The sequence below is a fragment of the Pagrus major genome, chromosome 10 (genome assembly GCF_040436345.1).
Source record: "Pagrus major chromosome 10, Pma_NU_1.0".
Classification (NCBI taxonomy): Eukaryota; Metazoa; Chordata; class Actinopteri; order Spariformes; family Sparidae; genus Pagrus; species Pagrus major.
This window is the reverse complement of record NC_133224.1, coordinates 4810889-4829673: the sequence shown is the minus strand read 5'-3', so window position 1 is coordinate 4829673 and position 18785 is coordinate 4810889. Positions and strand designations below refer to the sequence as shown.

The following is an 18785-nucleotide window of genomic DNA, read 5'->3' as shown; positions in this document are numbered from 1 at the left end:
TTTTCATTAAAAATTGAAGAAAAAAATGAACCCGAATGAAAACACAATAAATAAAACAAAAGAATAAAACACGTTTAATGTATCCCGCTGGCATATTATTTTGAAACACCGGAGCGGAAGCGGCGCACGTCACTCCGCGGCTCTTCACCGTTACTACCGCACAGGGGCAGAAGGCTCTCCCCGGAACTCTGCAGCCGCATCGGCTCTGATCATTTCAACATCGGGGTTCGGTCCAACATGGCGGCTTACGGATGGAAATACTGATGACAGTCCGAAAGATCGCCTCGATTTGTACGATGGTAAGCGGCCGAGGTTCGGTTCCGTGGGTTGGATATCCGCTGCGCCTCTGTCCGGCGAGCGCAGGGACGCTAAGCTAGCTGCTGCTACTAGCATGTTTGCTAACCTCACTGGGGCAACGCGATAATAACACACAGGGCGTCCAGAAAGTTGTACAGCTCGGCACCGTTAGCCGCAGCGGTCCCGCCCGGGCCTGTGTTCGGGTCCGGTGTGAAAACACGGCGCGTTTAAAGCTTGTTTGGCAGTTTTATTAGCCGGCTTGTGGTTTGTTTATGCGAGAAGGGCAGGGTTGACCACTAGCTAGCTTTAGCCTGCTAGCCCCAGCGGTAGCCCCCCTCTCTGTGGCTGCTGGGGCAAAGTTGTTTACTCACCGCTCTGTCGTGTTTTTTTGCTACATTACAGACGTTTCAGGCAAAAAAGATGAGATAATAGCCAGACGTGTGACCGGCAGTGGCTGTAAACACTGAGTCAGTTGACCCTGCTGTCTGTTAAATCTGTATCTGATGGAGAAATTCAGCATTTCCTGTCATGGGATACACCCTGAATGTTTCCTCTGGTGGGAGACTTGGCTCGTCAAAATGTAGCAACACACTCTTTATTAGCTGGGAGATGTCTGATTATTTAGATGAAAGTGAGTCAATCAAAGCCAAAACCTTCTTATTTCACAGTTAGAGCCACACATTTACTGCCTTTTAAATAATTAACCCCTCAGCACTCTCCTCCTCCTGAGTGCCTTTTTTTTAAATATGATGCTTTATTGATCTGTGTACTGAAACACAGGGAGGTCAGAGGTCAGGGTCAGCTGGTCTTGAATCAGCTGGTAGGTGCTTGTAAACACTGTCAGGTCCCTCCAGGTTGAAAGGCGGCCACCTGTTTGACAGATCAAGGTTAAAAGGTCAGACCCCCGTCGCTGCGATTCGTTTGCTCCCGTCTCATTAAAAGTGCCGACGCTGTCATTGTTTGTTTTGCAGCGTAGCGAAGTCACAGACAGGCGGTCGGACAGGCAGGCAGGCAGGCAGTCAGGCAGGCAGGCAGTCAAGGGGAGATTACGGCTACAAGATTAACTTCTGACTGTAACTTATCCTGTTTCTGCTCGCTGCACCTTCCCGAGCTGACAGACGGTTAGACAGATGCCACAGAGAAGAAGAAGAAGAAGAAGTCTGCAGCAGCCTTTTTTTTAATTCGTTGGCTTCAGCTTGTGTGTGTGTGTGTGTGTGTGTGTGTGTGTGTGTTCGTGTGTGTGTGTGTGTGTGGCTCGCCACTATCCACTCCAAGACCACACACCGGGTCGTGTAAGCCATTTAAGTGTGAAGGCCGGCGACGTCGTCGTGGCAGATTACCAGCGCCCTCCTAGACAAATACTAACAAGGCTGAATATCAGCTGCGTCTGGCAGGTTTGCTCAGCGTGTTTGCCACTCTGGCAGCCGACCAGTTGCTGCCCGGAAGGTATTTGTTTTGCAGAAAATCAATTTCGCTGGTGAAGCCGTGAAAGTCAAACTAGAAGGGCTGCACGAAAGAAAAAAAACCAGAGCCGGGCAGTTTGACTCGGGGATGTTTCGAGGATGTTTTCAGAGAAGAAAAATGTATTAATGAAGACAGAAGCGGTGGAGAAGCTTGTTTGTTTCGGTCTAACGACGGTCTGCTCATCAGTTCACTGTTACAGTAGCTTGAATTTCAAGTGGCCGCTCCCCACGGGCTCCCACAAACACCCGCTAAAAAGCACCCAACGGTAGCAGAAGCATTTTCCCGGTTGTATCCCGTATGCAACCGGCATAACACCTCTGCTGGTTTTGCCCTCAAAATGTCCATCACACGACAGCCTGTCAACATGAGTGACTGTGTGACTTCCTTGTCAAGCCTCTGCTGCAGAGGGTGAACCTGCTCTCTGACAGTGACGATCAGTGTTCAACCTTTGGCTGATCTCTTGCTGTGAAACACTGATCCGGTTCAGTTCTTCTTGGAGGAGCTCGTTCCTCTGCCTCTCCACCTCCACTTCAGCTGTGAACTTGACCCGGTTGTGTCCGCGTGCCGCTTGCAGCTCCTCAGCGAGTTTTTTCAGCGAGTTTCTTCTGCTGCACTTCCTTCTCACGCTCACGCTGGAGGGTGTGAGCCTGCTGTCTGATAGTAACGACATCAGTTTTATAGCTTTCCAACTCTTTGTCGAGACATGTCTCTGTGGTCCTCTCCGATGTCTCTGGGTGGCACGATCCGCCGCGAAGTAACGCTGTTGTCTCTGATTAACAGATATCGTCTGTCAGACTTTCTGCCTCTCGAAGCTTTTCTTTCCCTCTTTTTCTCGGCAGTGTCTCTTATCACATATCTTTGATTTATGAATGTTACATGCAACAGGGTGTGACTCGAGCCAGAGGTAGGAGACGAGGCTTGTCTTCATTGGCAAATAAGTGTTCAAGCTAAAGACAACAAGCTTGTGCAACTACTGTGTTTACTATGCAAAGCAAAGCTTGCAGATGTTTGATTTTGTTTACATGCCTGCAGGGACGCAAAATGCTTTCTGTATATGAGAGGCACCTTTTATTTATCTGCAAAACATGTGAAGTTTAATGACAATTGTGTTTGCAATCGATGTGTTTTTGTAATATCATGCAATCTGACATGTTAAATATATGTTTACTGAAGTGTTTTATCAGAAAGGGACACACATATTGTTTTTTTTTTTCAAGAGGAGGCACTTGAAGTGAGTTTGAAGGTCACTGAGTCAGAGGAAGTGAACATTTTCTGTTATATTTACATAAGAAAGAAAAAAACCTGAACTTTCCTGAAAGGCAGATCAGGTCCCTGGCAGCTGGGTCGTTTTTTGAAGCTAGTAGAAATTATTTCTAGGCTTGTGTTTGGTCGCACTTTACCCCCAAAAAGGAAAATTCAGTTCAGTTTATTTAATCCCAGAAGGGACAATCAGTTTGCCTTTTGTTCATTTTATTTTTAAAATAAAAACAATACTTGTTTTTAATAGTTTCTTTGCCATTTGTAGTTTGTTTTTCGTAAATCCTGTGAGTCTGGTTTCAGGCGCTCTGCCAGTCGAAAAATAAAGTTGTCGAGACAGTAAACTGCTTTCCTCTCGTCTGATAGTCGTCATTAATAAAACCCGATCTCGCCGTCTAACAGAACAATCATTTGGCCTCGCTGTGTTGAAACTTGTCCTGACTGAAGCTGCTGTCTGAAAACTTCACTTTCATTTTCACCAGCTCAGGAAACAAAGAGTCATTTCAGAGCTCTCACTTCAGACGTCGGTTAATTGAAGCGAGTGTTCGCAGCACGCATCGAGCAAAATCTTCCTTTCCCCGGACAGATGTTTGTTCTTCTTCTTCTGTTTGCTTGTTTCTGGTTTGTTTACGACGCGGTGCTGTTGGGCCGTCGTGCTGTCAGATAAATAACCTCGCTGACTCGTCTCTTGTTGACTCTACGTGGACTGTGGTGTGATAATGAGTAACGACGGCGCGCCTCCTCTCACGCAGTCATTCACCCCTGAAGGAAAAGCTGCATCATCGTTATCATCATCATTATCGTCTCATCTCCTTTTTATACCAGAAACTCAACCACATCCAGAAACAAGAGGTTTAATGATGAATGAGCTTCTTTCACTGATGTGAAACTACAGTTTTTGACAATAATAGACTGTGATTGTGGGCTGGTTTTAGTCATAGTGCGCATATTTCTGAGTCATTTGGCAGAAAGATTGATTTATCTGACCAGCTGCAGTTGTTGTAGTGAAACAAAACCACTTTTGTTTAATTCTGACTCACATTAGCAACGATTTTTAAACTGCTTTCCAGCTTCACACAGTGAAAGTCACATCTAGGAACGAGACTTGATGTAGAAACTGTTCACAAAGTGTGGATGTATTTACATTTTATTTATATATTATTATTTATTTATATTTAATCTTTAAGGTTAAACAGCGACCATAAATGTACTGTGAGTTTTATGAGACTCATTTGAAAGTAGAGCTTCTGGAGATTCAGATATAGTTTTTAAATCAGCTGATATTCATATAATATAAACATTAATACACATTTTTCTGCAATGATTCCTCCAATGTGGTTATCAAGCACTTGTTCAAAAAGGAAGCAGGACATTTTTACAGTTAAACAACAAACTTTATTCAGAGCACTGAAACAATACAATATAAATAAAGTTTTCCTTCTTTAAAGGGGCTCTAGGTATGTTTGGAGAAGAAATTCAAACTCATAATTTTAATATTTACAATATTAATGAGGTAATAATACAAAATCAGAAATATGTATTTGCTCCAGAAGTGAGTAAACAAGCTGTTCTCAGAGGAAAATAAGGTCCCCAGAGGTGGCAGGGTCCGCCACATATGAACAAAGTAAAAACAGTATGAAACCGTGTTGTCCTTTAAGCTCAGTTTGTTTACTCGTGAACACAAAGAGAGTTTGTTTATTCAGTTTGTTTAGGTTGAAAATAAATCATTAACATTTCCTCCACAAAACTACGGAGTGCACCTTTAAATAAAAGTTAACAGGTAACATGTACTGAAAAAACAACTCCTGAGGAAACTGTGCCTGACTGTTACAAAAGCCTTCAGACGTCAGAATATGTATAAATATATTATACAAGATGTTTTCCTTCCTCACACCTGAACTTCATCCGTTACAGCGACGGATGAAAATGTCGCCAGTTCGTCTCCGTGTTGTTGTCGTACTCGACGGCGCTCTCGTGTCGTCAGACTTCTTCTCAGTTCACCGCTGATGATTTAAAACTTCACGTCTGAGTCACCGGACGACATTTGGGGATTTTTTTGGGCACAGTTTAACAGAATCAGGAAGTGGCTTTAAATAACACGCAGCATTCACATGTCACAAATACCTCTGACTCCAGCAGTTTGACTCACTGTGACCTGATGTCGTTAAACTGGTGGATACAATTAAACTTAACGTTACTCAACTTTACTTCTAATCATAAACCTTTAAGCATAATTGTGTTTTTCAACACCCTGCAGTGAAAACGTCAGATTAAAGCACAGACGATATGGTGAGATGAGCCTGTTTTTGTGATATTTCTGCAAACGAACGCACATTTTTACCACGAAGACGTCTTTTTTAATCACTGTAAAGCTGATGAGACGTGTCCAAAGAAGTAATGAGACTAAAATGGAGGAAAAAACCAGAGTGTAGAAATGAAGCAGGAAGCACAGCTGCGACAAACAGATGGTCGACAGTCCGGCAGAGCAGGAAAACACAAAACAATGAGGAGGAAACGAGGACAAATGAAACTCATTTCACCAGCGTTTGAAGAGTCACGATCACTAACATCACACGTGGATAGAAATGTCCACGCATGTCCATTAAATCTTCTTCTTCTTCTTCTTCTTCAGGGCGCCAATGCCTCTGCCTTGGAAAAGGAGATTGGACCGGAACAGTTTCCCGTTAACGAACACTACTTCGGATTGGTCAACGTGAGTGTCGGGTCGGAGAGCGCGAGCACATCCTCCTCCTCCTCCTCCTCTCGGTCCTTCGTCTCTCACTTCATCTCTTGTTTTTCTTCTCTTGCAGTTCGGGAACACCTGCTACTGTAACTCGGTGCTGCAGGCTCTGTACTTCTGTCGGCCGTTCAGGGAGAAGGTGTTGGCGTACAAGGTGAGTGACGAGGGAAGGCGAAAACACGGCGCGTCGTGTTTGAATGAAAGCGGGTCGTTTATATTCAAGGACGAGGCGTTCGGCAGATGTTTCTCTTTGAATGGAGCGAGGCCCTCGTATCTGCATCACGGGGTGAAGCTGTAAAGAGAGTGATGCATTGTGGGATGTTGTCGCTGGGACGGTGCCTGGTTTGTGTGTTTTATAAGGGTTTTTTTTGAAGAAGAGCTGAAGAAAAACAAAAATAGATCAGGATGGTGGCAAGAAGGAAAGTTCCCATGGTTCCTCAAAACCCCTTGAAAGTTTGTGAGTTTGAGGGGGCGGGGATCAAGGCCCTGGGTCATTGAAAGTGCTTGAATTTGTATATTTTGTACAATAAGTTGTTTTGATATTATATCTCAAAGACACATTGAGGGATTTTCTTTAAATTCGACACGAATGGCCACTCGGCCTCCGAGATGAACTGATTATATTTTGGTGGACGTAGGACACCGTGACTTCACAAAACACGGGATCAGGCTGGACAGGATAGATGAGGATCAAATGTTGAAGTGATGACATTTTATATTCAAATAATCACCGTTCAACTTCACTGTGACGTCGCAATACACGATTACACAAGGCGGTAATTCCAGTTTTCAACCTGTTATCGCACGTTTGTTGCTTGTAGTTTACGTTGGTAGCTCAGATCTTATCACGATCGACAGAATCGACGGTTAGAGCTACATAAATAACCCCGAGGCTGAAATTAACTCTAGTTTTACCAGTTTCTGGCGGCTTGTGGTCACACCCGAAACATCTGTCTGTGTAATCGACTGTTGCTAAGCATTTGAAAAAAGAAGAAGCCTGTGGGAAGAAAATTTGCCACTGCGTTTCCCTACATGTGAATGTAATAGCGTCCTGTTTGCTGCCACAGGGGAAATGCATGGATGTCACAAGCGAAAGCAAATAAAAAAAGGAATAGAAACTTGTCAGGACATGTCGAGAAACCAGATTTGTCTGCAAAAAGAAAGTCAAACTCAAAGAAAACTGTGTCGAAGAGCTTGACTGCACAGCAGACTGGAGAATTACAATTTTACAGTATGTTATGCTTTGACGGGGGCGTACAAAGTCCTGAAAGTTTGGGAAAAATGCTTCTCTTTCAGCACAATGTGGTGTTTCGGCTACACGATGAGTCACGTTATGAGAAATCTTTTAATATTTGAAATTAAGAGATCCCACAAATACGTTTATAACACTTTAGAGGTGATGATTGAGGTTTCAAGAGTCTGGAAATCTTTGGTTTAGGGTTGCTTGAAAAGTGCTTGAATTTTACTATTACAATGCTGCTTTCTTCTTCAGTTACCTTTCACCTGGATTCATGAGTGTAATATATATTTATAGGTCGTCATATAACTGCCATAGATTAGATAAAAAGTCAAAGTTCAGGCTGGACGTATCCTCGCCGCACCTGGAGTTTATAGTTCTCTACATCAGAGGAAGTTGTTGAGCGTGTCCTCCTTTTGATTTTTATGTTTTTCCAGGTGCAGCCGCGTCGTAAGGAGTCCCTCCTCACCTGTCTGGCCGACCTGTTCAACAGCATCGCCACGCAGAAGAAGAAAGTCGGCGTCATCCCTCCCAAGAAATTCATCTCACGACTGAGAAAAGAAAATGGTGGGTGTCGCTAGAAAACCTTTTCAGATTTGAAAAAACGCCGACGTGTTTTGCGTGCGGCTGTTCCTTAAACGCATCGCTTCCTGTATTTTTCTTCGATCTGACCCCTAAAATCTGACTTCCTCTCGCCGACGAGTTAAACGATGAGCGAGGGAGGATGAGAGGAGGCAGGGGAGGGTTATCTCAGCTGGGAGGTTAATCTCACAGCTGAGGGATTCAAATCGTCAGCCAAAAAAATCCTGCAGCGGAAAAGCAGATGAAAAAGAAAGCAGCGATCTTAATTGGCTGTTTTTCTCCTCGCCGACACACTGACGTTGTTTATATTCTGTTCTCTCGTCTTCCTTCCTCGTCTCTGTCTCTTTGTGGCTTTATTTACATCTTCTCTTATGTTTTTTTTTTCCCTTCGCTCTATTTCTATCTTTCTACATCTGTCCCCCCTCAGAGCTGTTTGACAACTACATGCAGCAGGACGCCCACGAGTTCCTCAACTACCTCCTCAACACCATCGCAGACCTGCTCCAGGAGGAGAAGAGCCAAGAGCGGCAGCAGAATGGCAAACTGGTGCAGAATGGAGGAGGAGGAGGAGGAGGAGGTACTGGAGGAGGAGGAGGAGGAAGTGAGGGAGGAGGAGGAGGAGGTGGAGGAGGAGAAGGGGAAGGAGGCAAGGAGACACAACAGACTTGGGTTCATGAGATCTTCCAGGGAACGCTGACCAACGAGACGCGCTGCCTCAACTGTGAAGCTGTAAGAACGAACACTTTACATGCAAACTGTGGAGCAGTTTTTAAGGATTTAAGGAAACCTAAAAACATCTTTTTTAAGTGACCTCGAGCGTCTTCACCTTCTTTGCAGGTGAGCAGTAAAGACGAGGACTTCCTGGATCTGTCGGTGGACGTGGAGCAGAACACCTCCATCACACACTGTCTCAGGTAACACAGCGCTCCATCAGTCAGCAGTGAAACGTCTCTAATGCCTCTAATTATTATGGAAAGACATCAGCTGTGTGTGTGTGTGTGTGTGTGTGTGTGTGTGTTGTTAACAGGGGCTTCAGCAACACAGAGACGTTATGTAGTGAATACAAATACTACTGTGAGCAGTGTCGCAGCAAACAGGAAGCCCAGAAGAGGTGAGTGGTGACATCATCATCATTTTCTGCTGTGAAGGTTCAGAAGAAGAGTTTGTTTGTTTGTTTGTTTCTGTCTTTCTTTATTCCTTCCTCCCTCCCTTCCTTACTGTCTTTCTTTCTGTCTTCCTTCCTTCCTTCCTTCATCTGTCTGTCTGTAATTATGATTTTTAATTAACTGATCAGTCGAGCCACAGTGATAATCAGTAACTATCTTAATAGCAGATTGTGGATTAATTGTTGAGTCATTTTTTTTTGCTCGAGGAAAACAACAAAAATTAATTGTTTTTGGTTTTTATTTCTCTGCATTTAACGTCACAGTAAACTGAATATCTTCAGGGTTTTGGCGTTTGGGAAAGCAGTCGTTGGTTGCAGCCCTTCAGCACCTCTCTGATGTACTCATGACATAATGTTTTACTAGAGTTTGGGTTTCAAACACAGATCCGAATCTTTAAAGTGATGCACCAACTCAAAGCTTGAAGCCAGTTGTTGCTGTAACCACATCATCAGATTAAAATAGCGTCTCTCTGCCGCGAGGAGCTCGTCATCTGAACTACCACCGGGTTATCTCCACACAGCTGTGTAGGTACGGTGGTTACAACCGCAGTCACACATCTAAATGTGCGACACGTACAAGTTTGTCTGAGCGGACACTTTTGGTCTCAGTTTGTTTCCACGAGGCAGCAGCCCTGAAACCACAGCCGATGTTACTATAGCAACCAGTCAGGTCCCTTCCTGTTACAAGTGACAAGTTTATCACGAGTATTTAGAGCCGATGTCGGCCAAGACGCCTTTTTATTAAAGTTCCTCTGTCAGTTTAACATGAAGTCATGCTGCTGAATTTTCACACTGCAACCAGAAGAAAAAAAAGCTTCTCCAGAGTGAATAAGCAGAAGTGCACCGAGTAACATCCATTAGCCTGGGAGGGGCCGAGCTGTCGGCAGCGGCTGCACCTCGTTTTAACACTGAGCAGAGTGCTGCGAGTGCTCCAGCCAGAGGTTCGGCCAAATTAAAGAGGAGGAGGAGGTCTAAAACACACTTCTTGTTCCCGGTTGGGGGTCTGGAAAGCTTTTAGCCCTTTTTCTGAGTGTGAATCTTCTTCCCGGTGACCTTTTCTTTGTGGGTTTTTAACCGCAGAAAGTTCACATCTCCACTTCAAACCATGACAAACCTTCCTCTCTGTTTCCATCAGGATGAGGGTGAAGAAGCTCCCGATGATCCTCGCCCTACACCTGAAGCGCTTTAAATACATGGACCAGCTGCACCGCTACACCAAACTGTCCTATCGCGTCGTCTTCCCCCTGGAGCTCCGCCTCTTCAACACGTCCGGGGACGCCACCAACCCCGACCGCATGTACGACCTGGTGGCCGTCGTTGTACACTGTGGAAGGTAGGAGCGTTTTTTTCTCCAGACTGGGAGACATTTAGGATTCACCTCATGCTGTTAGCAAATAAAGACACCTAAGTGATTTCTAAATATGACCTTATGTCAGTAATTGTGTAATTTCTAGTAGCTGCAGGTCAGATTTCTGCAGGCTGATTTAATGTGCAGGATAATAAGCTGCTCAATGTGTTTCTCTGCTGTATTTTTGCACCAGACAGACTGATGAGGGCTGTTAACAAGGCACATCCCTCTCAAAGCTCTCATTAGCTCTGTTTGTTGTGTTTAACTGCATTTATGAAATCACCCAGTCAGAAGAGGACCGAATGGGATCGGATCTCTAAAACCTCCACAAAGCACGTGGACGTTGCTTAAAGACAGAGAGATATAGTTTGAATTAAAGAGGCTCGATGAGGCTTTGGAGAAGAAATACAGAATAAAAACAGGTATAAGATGAAAACATGACATCATTGTTGGATACGTTCAGATGTTCGGTTCAGGTGATCCGAGGCGGACTAGCTGACGTCAGCTGACGTGTAAGCGAACATACGCAGGTTGAGGTCGTCTGCCAGTGATGCTTCTCTCACGTGGATAAACATTATATGTGAACACAAAAGCTGCATGTTCAGACTTCCACTTACCCCAAAATGAAAAGATTTAACTTGAAGTAATGATGTTTTCAGAACAATTATTTCATGCTTTTTTTTTTTTCCTCTGGCGTTGCTTCAAAAACAAGAGCCAAGTTTGAGCTCTGTCCTCAGAATGAAACAGACCCATTAGCCATGCGTGTAATGCCTTTCAGGTGCTGTTTTCATAACGTCTCTCTCTTGTTTTCCCTCCCGTCTGTCTCCACGCTGCAGTGGTCCCAACCGCGGACACTACATCACCATCGTCAAGAGCCACGGCTTCTGGCTGCTGTTTGATGACGACATCGTAGAGGTGAGCGGATTCAAATTCACTCCGGTTCTGAAGGATTTGCTTCAGGAAATATACATCTTGTTCATTTAACAGTGAAATTGATACCTTTGAATATTTAGTACAACCAGTAAACAGTCCCCACTTTCAATGAGCTTATTATTGGTAGCTTAAAATGTAGCTTTATTTATTTTAGCACTACGATACAGAGATGAACTGCTTTCATTTCACTACACATCATGTCATGGTAATGCAGAGAAGAGTGGAGCTACTCAGGTATAAACTTCGGTGTTTAATAATGTAGGATTTGTAGGCTTTGTTGCATCTCATCCCCAAAACAAAGATAGAAAAGTACAGCCAATATCACGAATGTGAAACATGTGGAAAGTGAACTGAGAAAAAACCTATTGAACCTGTTTTCTCCCCCAGTTTCAACACAGTTAAGACACATTAATGATAAAAAAAAGAGAAGGAGAATGAAAGATAAGCCAGGCTTTCAAACAGAAACAGTTGGAGGTGGAGGTCGAGGCAGATGGCGGCCACCCATTGAGTCCGGTTCTGCTGGAGGTTTCTTCCTGTTAAAAGGCAGTTTTTTTTCTTCTGAGATGATTTTTGTTGTGAATTGGTGCTGTACAAATTAAGATTGATTGATTAGAAACCTAAGAATCTAAGAAAATAACTTGAAAAGTGATATAAAAACAGGCAGAAAAGCTTATTCTTCCTGGTGTTTTACTTCATCTCTGGAAGTAAAACGTTGAAATACAATCTGAAACAAACAGGTGACCAGTGTTAAGTGGTTGTCTCTGCCACTTTTAGCTCACATGAGACAGAGCACCACCTCGTTCTAACCAGACAGGAATCTCAACCGTCGGTCCGTCCACGCTCTGACAGTGTAGATCCTGGCGCTCCGAATGTTGTGTCTGGTTTTTCAGCGACGGGCCGACCGACCCAGATACCTTTGCTGAAATAATGAGGAGTTAAAAGGGGGTTTAATGATCAGGATGCGATTAGAGAGGAGGAAGGATGGTATGCGAGACGATAACAGGAGAAAGAGAACAAAGAAAGGGAAGATCAACATCGCTGCTCACGTTCAACATGTTCCTACTTTGGTTTCTCGTGTAATTGGAGCATCATTCATCCCAGTTATGTAATTTTAAACCAAATGTCAGTTTGATCAGGACGACCTGGGCAGCACATTGTGTTCAGACCGTCTGCTCCAGCCTTCGTTCATCTTTTGATTTTTACAATCTGTGAGAAGGGAGAGGCTGATAGTCAGTCAAATAAGATCTTCTCCTGCTGCTTCTGCCCATAAAACCATCTGCTCCCCTCTCTGACGCGGCGACGGGAGAAAACACGGCAGCCTTCGTTAAAAACAACACAGTCTGACATCCTTCAAGCATGTGTGATACCGCTTAGCTAACAGTTTCTCAGCAGGCCGCCGTCCACAGCGAAGCTGCCATGACAGCAGTCAGAGACGCTGACAGTTTGCATGACGATAGCGACGGTACTGTCATGATTTATCAAATCCAGGCAGGGAAATTTACCAGCATCTCCAACCCCTCCGATGTGTTACAAGTATATGAAATCAGAAGTGTAGCTTTTAGCCAGCAGCATGATGTAGCTCTTTAGTCATTGGCAGCTGACCACACGAGGACGCAGCCAAAGCCCTCGGCATGCTGCTGTGTGTCAGCCGGAGCCAAGTAACCTTTCAGTTTGTTGTTTTTCTTTCCCTCGTGCCAGAAACGAACGGTGAGCCGCAGCAGTCGAGCTATCAGTGGTTAACTGACCGTGCAGTCAGGACGGTTGAACGTTCCAGGGTTTGAGGAATAATCTGTATTAGACACAAATGTACAAACAGGGTTTTTTTTAAAGATGTAAAAGTTATTTTCTCAGGAGGTACTGCATGAGGGAAAACACAAGATGTTAAGGTTTAAAAAGTCTAAAGAAGTTATTAAAAAAAAACCTCAAAAACTTTAATTATTTCTCAGTCAGGCGCTGCTGATACCTCACACAGGAACTTTATTTTACTGGTCACTGACATCCAAATATTTTTCTAAGAAATTTAATTGCAAGAATTTCTTTTAAAAGAATTGAAACCCTTGAAAAACATTCATTATCAGGCCTCCAGCATAACTTTTCACACTGGTTGCACCTGACTGTAGTTGCACAACGCATTTTAAATTAGTTTTTTTCATCTAATTTCTTGAAAGAAGGCTAATTTAAACCCTAAAAAAACATTCATTATCAGGGCTCCAGACTGTTTTTTCAGTCTGGTTGCACATAATTAAGATGCAGCCAGTAAATTTTGAATTAATTGCTTAAGGCACTGTGTAAATAATTGTGAACAAGAATAAAGGTGCAGATAAATGTTTCCTTGTGATAGCCTCAAAAACCTTTTTATGGGCCGGATAAAAAAACAAAATGCTAAATGTCAGGTGCACTGATGTGACCGATTTTTGGCCGTTCCATCTACATTAAAAACGAAATTAATGAATATGAAATATAGCAATTAAAACATTTCCCTATTATTTATACAACATTACATACAGTAGTCTTGTATACTGTGATGGATTCTACAACTCAGGCATGTTTTAATAGTCAAATACTAGGAAATGGAAACCAGTTGCTCTCTGAGACGGTAGAAAAACATTCAAATGTCTAAAACGCAACAGAGTGGTCTGAAAAAACGGTTCCTTGTTACATAAAGTGGAAGTTAGTTGTACTGAATACCCGCTGGTTTGGTCCAAGTTCTACACAGAAACCCTCGGGCCTCATTTCTGATCCAAGTATGGCTCCAGCTCACTCGTGGTTCAAGTTCGGTCCAATTAAACTTCCCAATCTTCTTGTTTGGGAACTCTTGCCCAATTAAAATGGTTTATTTTACTTATAGTCTCTGTGGCAGTGGGAGAAGTCACCCCGCTGTTTGAATACGGAGGCCCGAACCGAAGGACTGAAGTTTAAAACGGATCCTAATCGCCACTGTGTTCTTTCCACTACGATGGGAAAGAGGCCCACTGGAACATCTGGTCCGGTGGAGAGAAACTGGAACTGACTTCTGTTAGATTCCACTGAGTTTGCAGAACAGAAACACTAACTTATCATTTTTTATGGTTTTTGTGGAGATTAACTCTCCCTGCTTTCGTTCCCTTTCTTTAATGTGTCTTTTTACTTCTTGTAAGTTTTCTAAAAGTTGCAGCAAGTTCTCTTTCACCACCGATCCAAAAATATATTTTCTATACAGTTTGTTTCCAGCCCCCGTCTCTCTCTCTCTCATATTGCTAAAACCAAAGCTGGTGTCAGGATTTAAAGGCAGTTTAAAGCACTGATGTACAATTTGCTTTAAAGCTAGTAAATTAGCACATTGTATCTTGTTTGTTTAAACTGCACACCAACAGAAATTTAACGATTTAAGCTCAGCTAATTGGGTCCCAGTTTCAGCTCTGAGCTTGACAAACAGACTGAACACAAACTCTTGAAATATACCTGCAACAATCGCCGTGTCACTCTTGTAATGTTTGTTCAGCTCTTTGTTTGCTCGGGCTACAGTGAATTATGTAAGATCAATTGTCCCTGGCATCAGAGCTGCCACACAGTCAGAAGACAAAGGCTCTGATTGGTCGACAAGTCAGGAACACGGCCTCTGTTTCGGTTTCTGCATCATGGACGTTGTCATTGCGTTTGTCTAAAACAACCATATGTCTTTCTTTTTCTCGTAGAAAATCGACGCTCAGGCGATCGAGGAGTTTTACGGTCTGACGTCGGACATTTCCAAGAACTCTGAGTCGGGATACATCCTGTTCTACCAGTCCAGAGACTGAACCGGCCAGCGGTAAATCCCCAACAGACTGTCACTCAACAGAGGGGGGAGGCACTCATGGCTGCCACCGGCTCCGCCCAGTACGCTCACATAAGTATCCAGGCTTTATTCCCTGTAGGCGGAGCTTTGCACTGGAGCGCCATTCGGATCGGTTGAGACGTGTTCAGGTCGCATGCCAGCCTCCTGGATTTACGACCGTTCAAATGGTCTGAGCCCACACTGCAAAAAGCACCTTAACAAAACAAAAAGGCGGCTGAATCCGTAACACTCTCTGCTTTGCACTGGGGCATCAGCGACGCCAATCCAAGAGGCTGACATCGCCGTGTGCACAGCGGTCCATTTCGGAGGTAACAGCAGTTTGAGACGACGCAGAGTAAATGACACACTTAAGCAACTTCTGATTGTAACCCTCCATCGGTGTCATGGCGGTCTTCTTTAAAGTTTTTCGTGTGCATATTAAACCGTGCTAAATTAGCCTTTATGCTAACACACTGGTACCATACGTTCAACCCCAGAAAACTCTCCCCCTAAAAATAATCATTCCTCTCACAACAAAACCACGGACACAACCTTTAAGGATTGGAAGAGCACGATGATGCGGTGGCTAGTTTGCAGTGTTTGTATCATTAAGTGGTGCTAATGCTAATAGCAGCTAGGCTAAGTGAGATGAAAAGCAGCCACCAGAGAGATGTTGATGAATCTGATAAGAAGGGCTCATTATTTTAGTTTTTACCTGAGAAACATTTCAAAGAATTTATTTTATTTATGTTAAAGATGCCATATGTAAGAATTTGTACTGCTCCAAACTCCCATTCTTGACTGCTAGCTACATGGCTAACTGAACTGACTAGCTAATGGCAGCTACAGTTAGCAGCAGTTAGCGGTAACTCTAGTGATATCCTGTGAGTATGAATTTTAAAGATGGCTAATTCTTACATACAGCACCTTTAAATATGTGAAAAAAGATGTTAAAGTCAGATTTTACTAAAAATGTTAGCATTAAAGCTCGTTCTGTTTTATTAATTACATAAGAAGGCCTTGTTTTCTGCTCCTTTAAAAAAAAAAAAAAAAAAAATCCAAGTTTTTTTCAGCAAAAACTGGTAAAAACCAAAAACAGTGAGCCTCACAGATCATTAGCAACGCCAACTGGCCAAGCAGTGAGTAAACGTTTTGAAGTTACTGGTGTGTCGTGCCATTACGGGTCATGTTTGGTGCCACAGCGAGTGCAGTCGGGCGAATTAAACAACATAAGCTAACTTCTTTCAAGCTGACTTTTTCATGGTTTTGACAGTAAGCACAGACTCCTTTTGCGGTTTTTGCTTTCAAAGGTTTGTGTTGTTTTGACTTTTTTTTAAAAAAATGCCAGAATATGCACATTTGTACCATTTTTAAAAGGGACACGTGTCGAGAAAAGTACTTTTTCTTTTCCTTGAAGTCAGTTCTGACGTGCAGACTGTCACACTACGTACAGGTTGAATGTTTGTGTTCGGGATCCTTTTGTTCCTTTTTATCGAAGCTTTATTTCTGAACGGCGAGCTGAAAAACCTCCTGTGCTCGCTGCAGCTGGTTATGTCCGTCTCATAATAGCAGCCACCAATCACAAAATTTGACTCCGGCTTAAGTGTTTCTCCTGCAGCTGCAGCTCTGGCAGGCAGTCAGAGCTTTTTACATAACATGTTTTTCACTCCAGAATCTTAAACTGGAGCCCTCAGTGCCGCCGAGTGATGCTGACGGTCTGCTGATGTGGAAGCTCGTCCACTGTCGGTCGACGACGTGGTACATTTAATGCAGCAGGACCGACTCTGGCGTGTTTGTCCGAGCAGTTTAAAATGGATTCCTCGCCTCTGAATCTTTTAAAATACAATTTGACAGCAAAGACCTTGAGGGTGATCCTGTTTTAAGAACATTAAAGGTTCATTAATGAAGTCAATTTAAGAAATAAAAATGCAAAACATTTAAAGCTTCTCCAATGTGAGACTTCTTCCCTCTCTCTGCATTTTAAATTCAAACCATTTGAGCTCATTCGGGAAACAATCAATCAATTAAATAAAGCAAATTTCAATGAATAATCAGGTTTTATCTGCTCCTGGAGGTCTTTAATAAGATATATTGTAGATTATGAAGTTATTTAATGTCTCCAGTCAGCAACTGCTTTCATCATTTGTGTTTTTTAAGATTATAAAATGCAGAAAACATTTAAAAAAAACATTTTAACGTCTCAGAACCAAAGCAGATGTTATCAAAAATGTTTGTTTTGTTCTTCGAAAGGGGAGAAAAACATCACGTCCTCACATTTGAGAAGCTGAAGCCAGTAAATGTTTGTCATTTTTGCTCCAGAACAAACTTTAACATTTATCTGATCATCAAAATCATCTTTCTGTCGATCTACTGATGAGTTAATCGACTAATCCTGTCAGCTGTAATCTCTAAATGATTGTGAGGAAGAGTTGAGTCTTTCCTCTGATTCTTCACCTTAACAATTAAGCAAACTGTTGTTTTAATGAGTGGTGTATCATGATGTCCCCCGAGTGTGATTAATGTTTTCGAATGGGTTTTATTTGAGAAACAGGAGCCATTTTACAGCCTGTGCTCGTCTCTTTGACTCCAGCCTGCTGACGGGCGACGACCTCCTTCTTCACCTCCGTTGTTTTCGTTAAACGCACAAACAAACCAAATGTAGGTTGTTGTTTTTTTTTTTATGTTATGATGTTTTTTCACTGCCAAGCTCGTGAGGCTCCACCCGTCTGGGCTGTCCAAGCGTAACAAGCAAGCTCACCCCCATCCCTCTTTGTATCGGAGCTGCGGCAGATGGAAAGCGGATGGAAACCTGCTCTCTGCAGCCTCGAAGGTGTTTATATTCTACAGTAGTTGAGTGGCCTGGGCAGCGGGTCAAGTATTATCTGAATGTTAAAATGTACAGTAACATAAAAAATAGGGCTGCTGCTTGACCTGTAAAACACGGTGTGGAGTCGGGCTCGTCTCAATAATCTGAAGTTGCTCTCTCTCCTGCTACGACAAGGGAAGAGCTTTAAACAAAAATACTTCATTCTGAAAAGTCGTCATTTTGTTTTGATGCTCAAGCGCAAAAGTAGTGGAGGTCAGGGTAATGTGTAGTTTGGATATCCTAGGTTTGCCTGCTTCATGGGTGCTTTTATTACCCTATTAAGTCATTTAGACCCAGTTTAGACCCCTTTCGTACCCTATTGAGTCATTTAGACCCAGTTTAGACCCCTTTCGTACCCTACTAAGTCATTTAGACCCAGTTTAGACCCAGTTTAGACCCCTTTCGTATCCTATTTAGTCATGTAAACCGAATTTAGTCCCCTTTTCGTACCCTATTAAGTCATTTAGACCCAATTTAGACCCAGTTTAGACCCCTTTCGTATCCTATTTAGTCATGTAAACCGAATTTAGTCCCCTTTTCGTACCCTATTAAGTCATTTAGACCCAATTTAGACCCAATTTAGTCCCCTTTTCGTACCCTATTAAGTCATTTAGACCCAATTTAGACCCAATTTAGTCCCCTTTTCGTACCCTATTAAGTCATTTAGACCCAATTTAGACCGAATTTAGTCCCCTTTTCGTACCCTATTAGTCGTTTAGACCCAGTTTAGACCCCATGCTGTACCCTATTAGTCATTTAGACCCAGTTTAGACCCCATGCTGTACCCTATTAGTCATTTAGACCCAGTTTAGACCCCATGCTGTACCCTATTAGTCATTTAGATCCCAAAATATGTAAATAAATAAATAAATAAATAAAAATAAGGCCAATGTTTGGCAATACTTGAATAACCCTTTAACACCAGACCATGATTCAAACTGACTGTGATGTATAAAACCTTTGTTGTTTGTTCAGGGTTATGTATCAAAACACTGCCAGCAAACTGAACCATATCCAAACTCATAACGACCTGTTTTTAAACAGCGCAGTTAAACGTTCATCTCACTTGAAGTTTTCCAAACGCTGACAGACGACAGGAGGAC

At 43.0% G+C, this 18785-nt stretch overlaps 1 protein-coding gene across 1 annotated transcript; it reads left to right on the top strand.

Moving 5' to 3' along the window:
• Positions 1-178: 178 nt before the first annotated feature.
• On the top strand, positions 179-15851 carry usp12b (ubiquitin specific peptidase 12b). The gene is made up of 10 exons (XM_073474595.1): positions 179-299; positions 5651-5731; positions 5829-5912; positions 7433-7562; positions 8005-8306; positions 8415-8491; positions 8605-8688; positions 9878-10075; positions 10927-11005; positions 14698-15851. Exons 1-10 carry the CDS (start codon positions 252-254, stop codon positions 14797-14799), a joined length of 1185 nt encoding a protein of 394 aa, XP_073330696.1. The 5' UTR covers positions 179-251; the 3' UTR covers positions 14800-15851.
• Positions 15852-18785: the final 2934 nt, after the last annotated feature.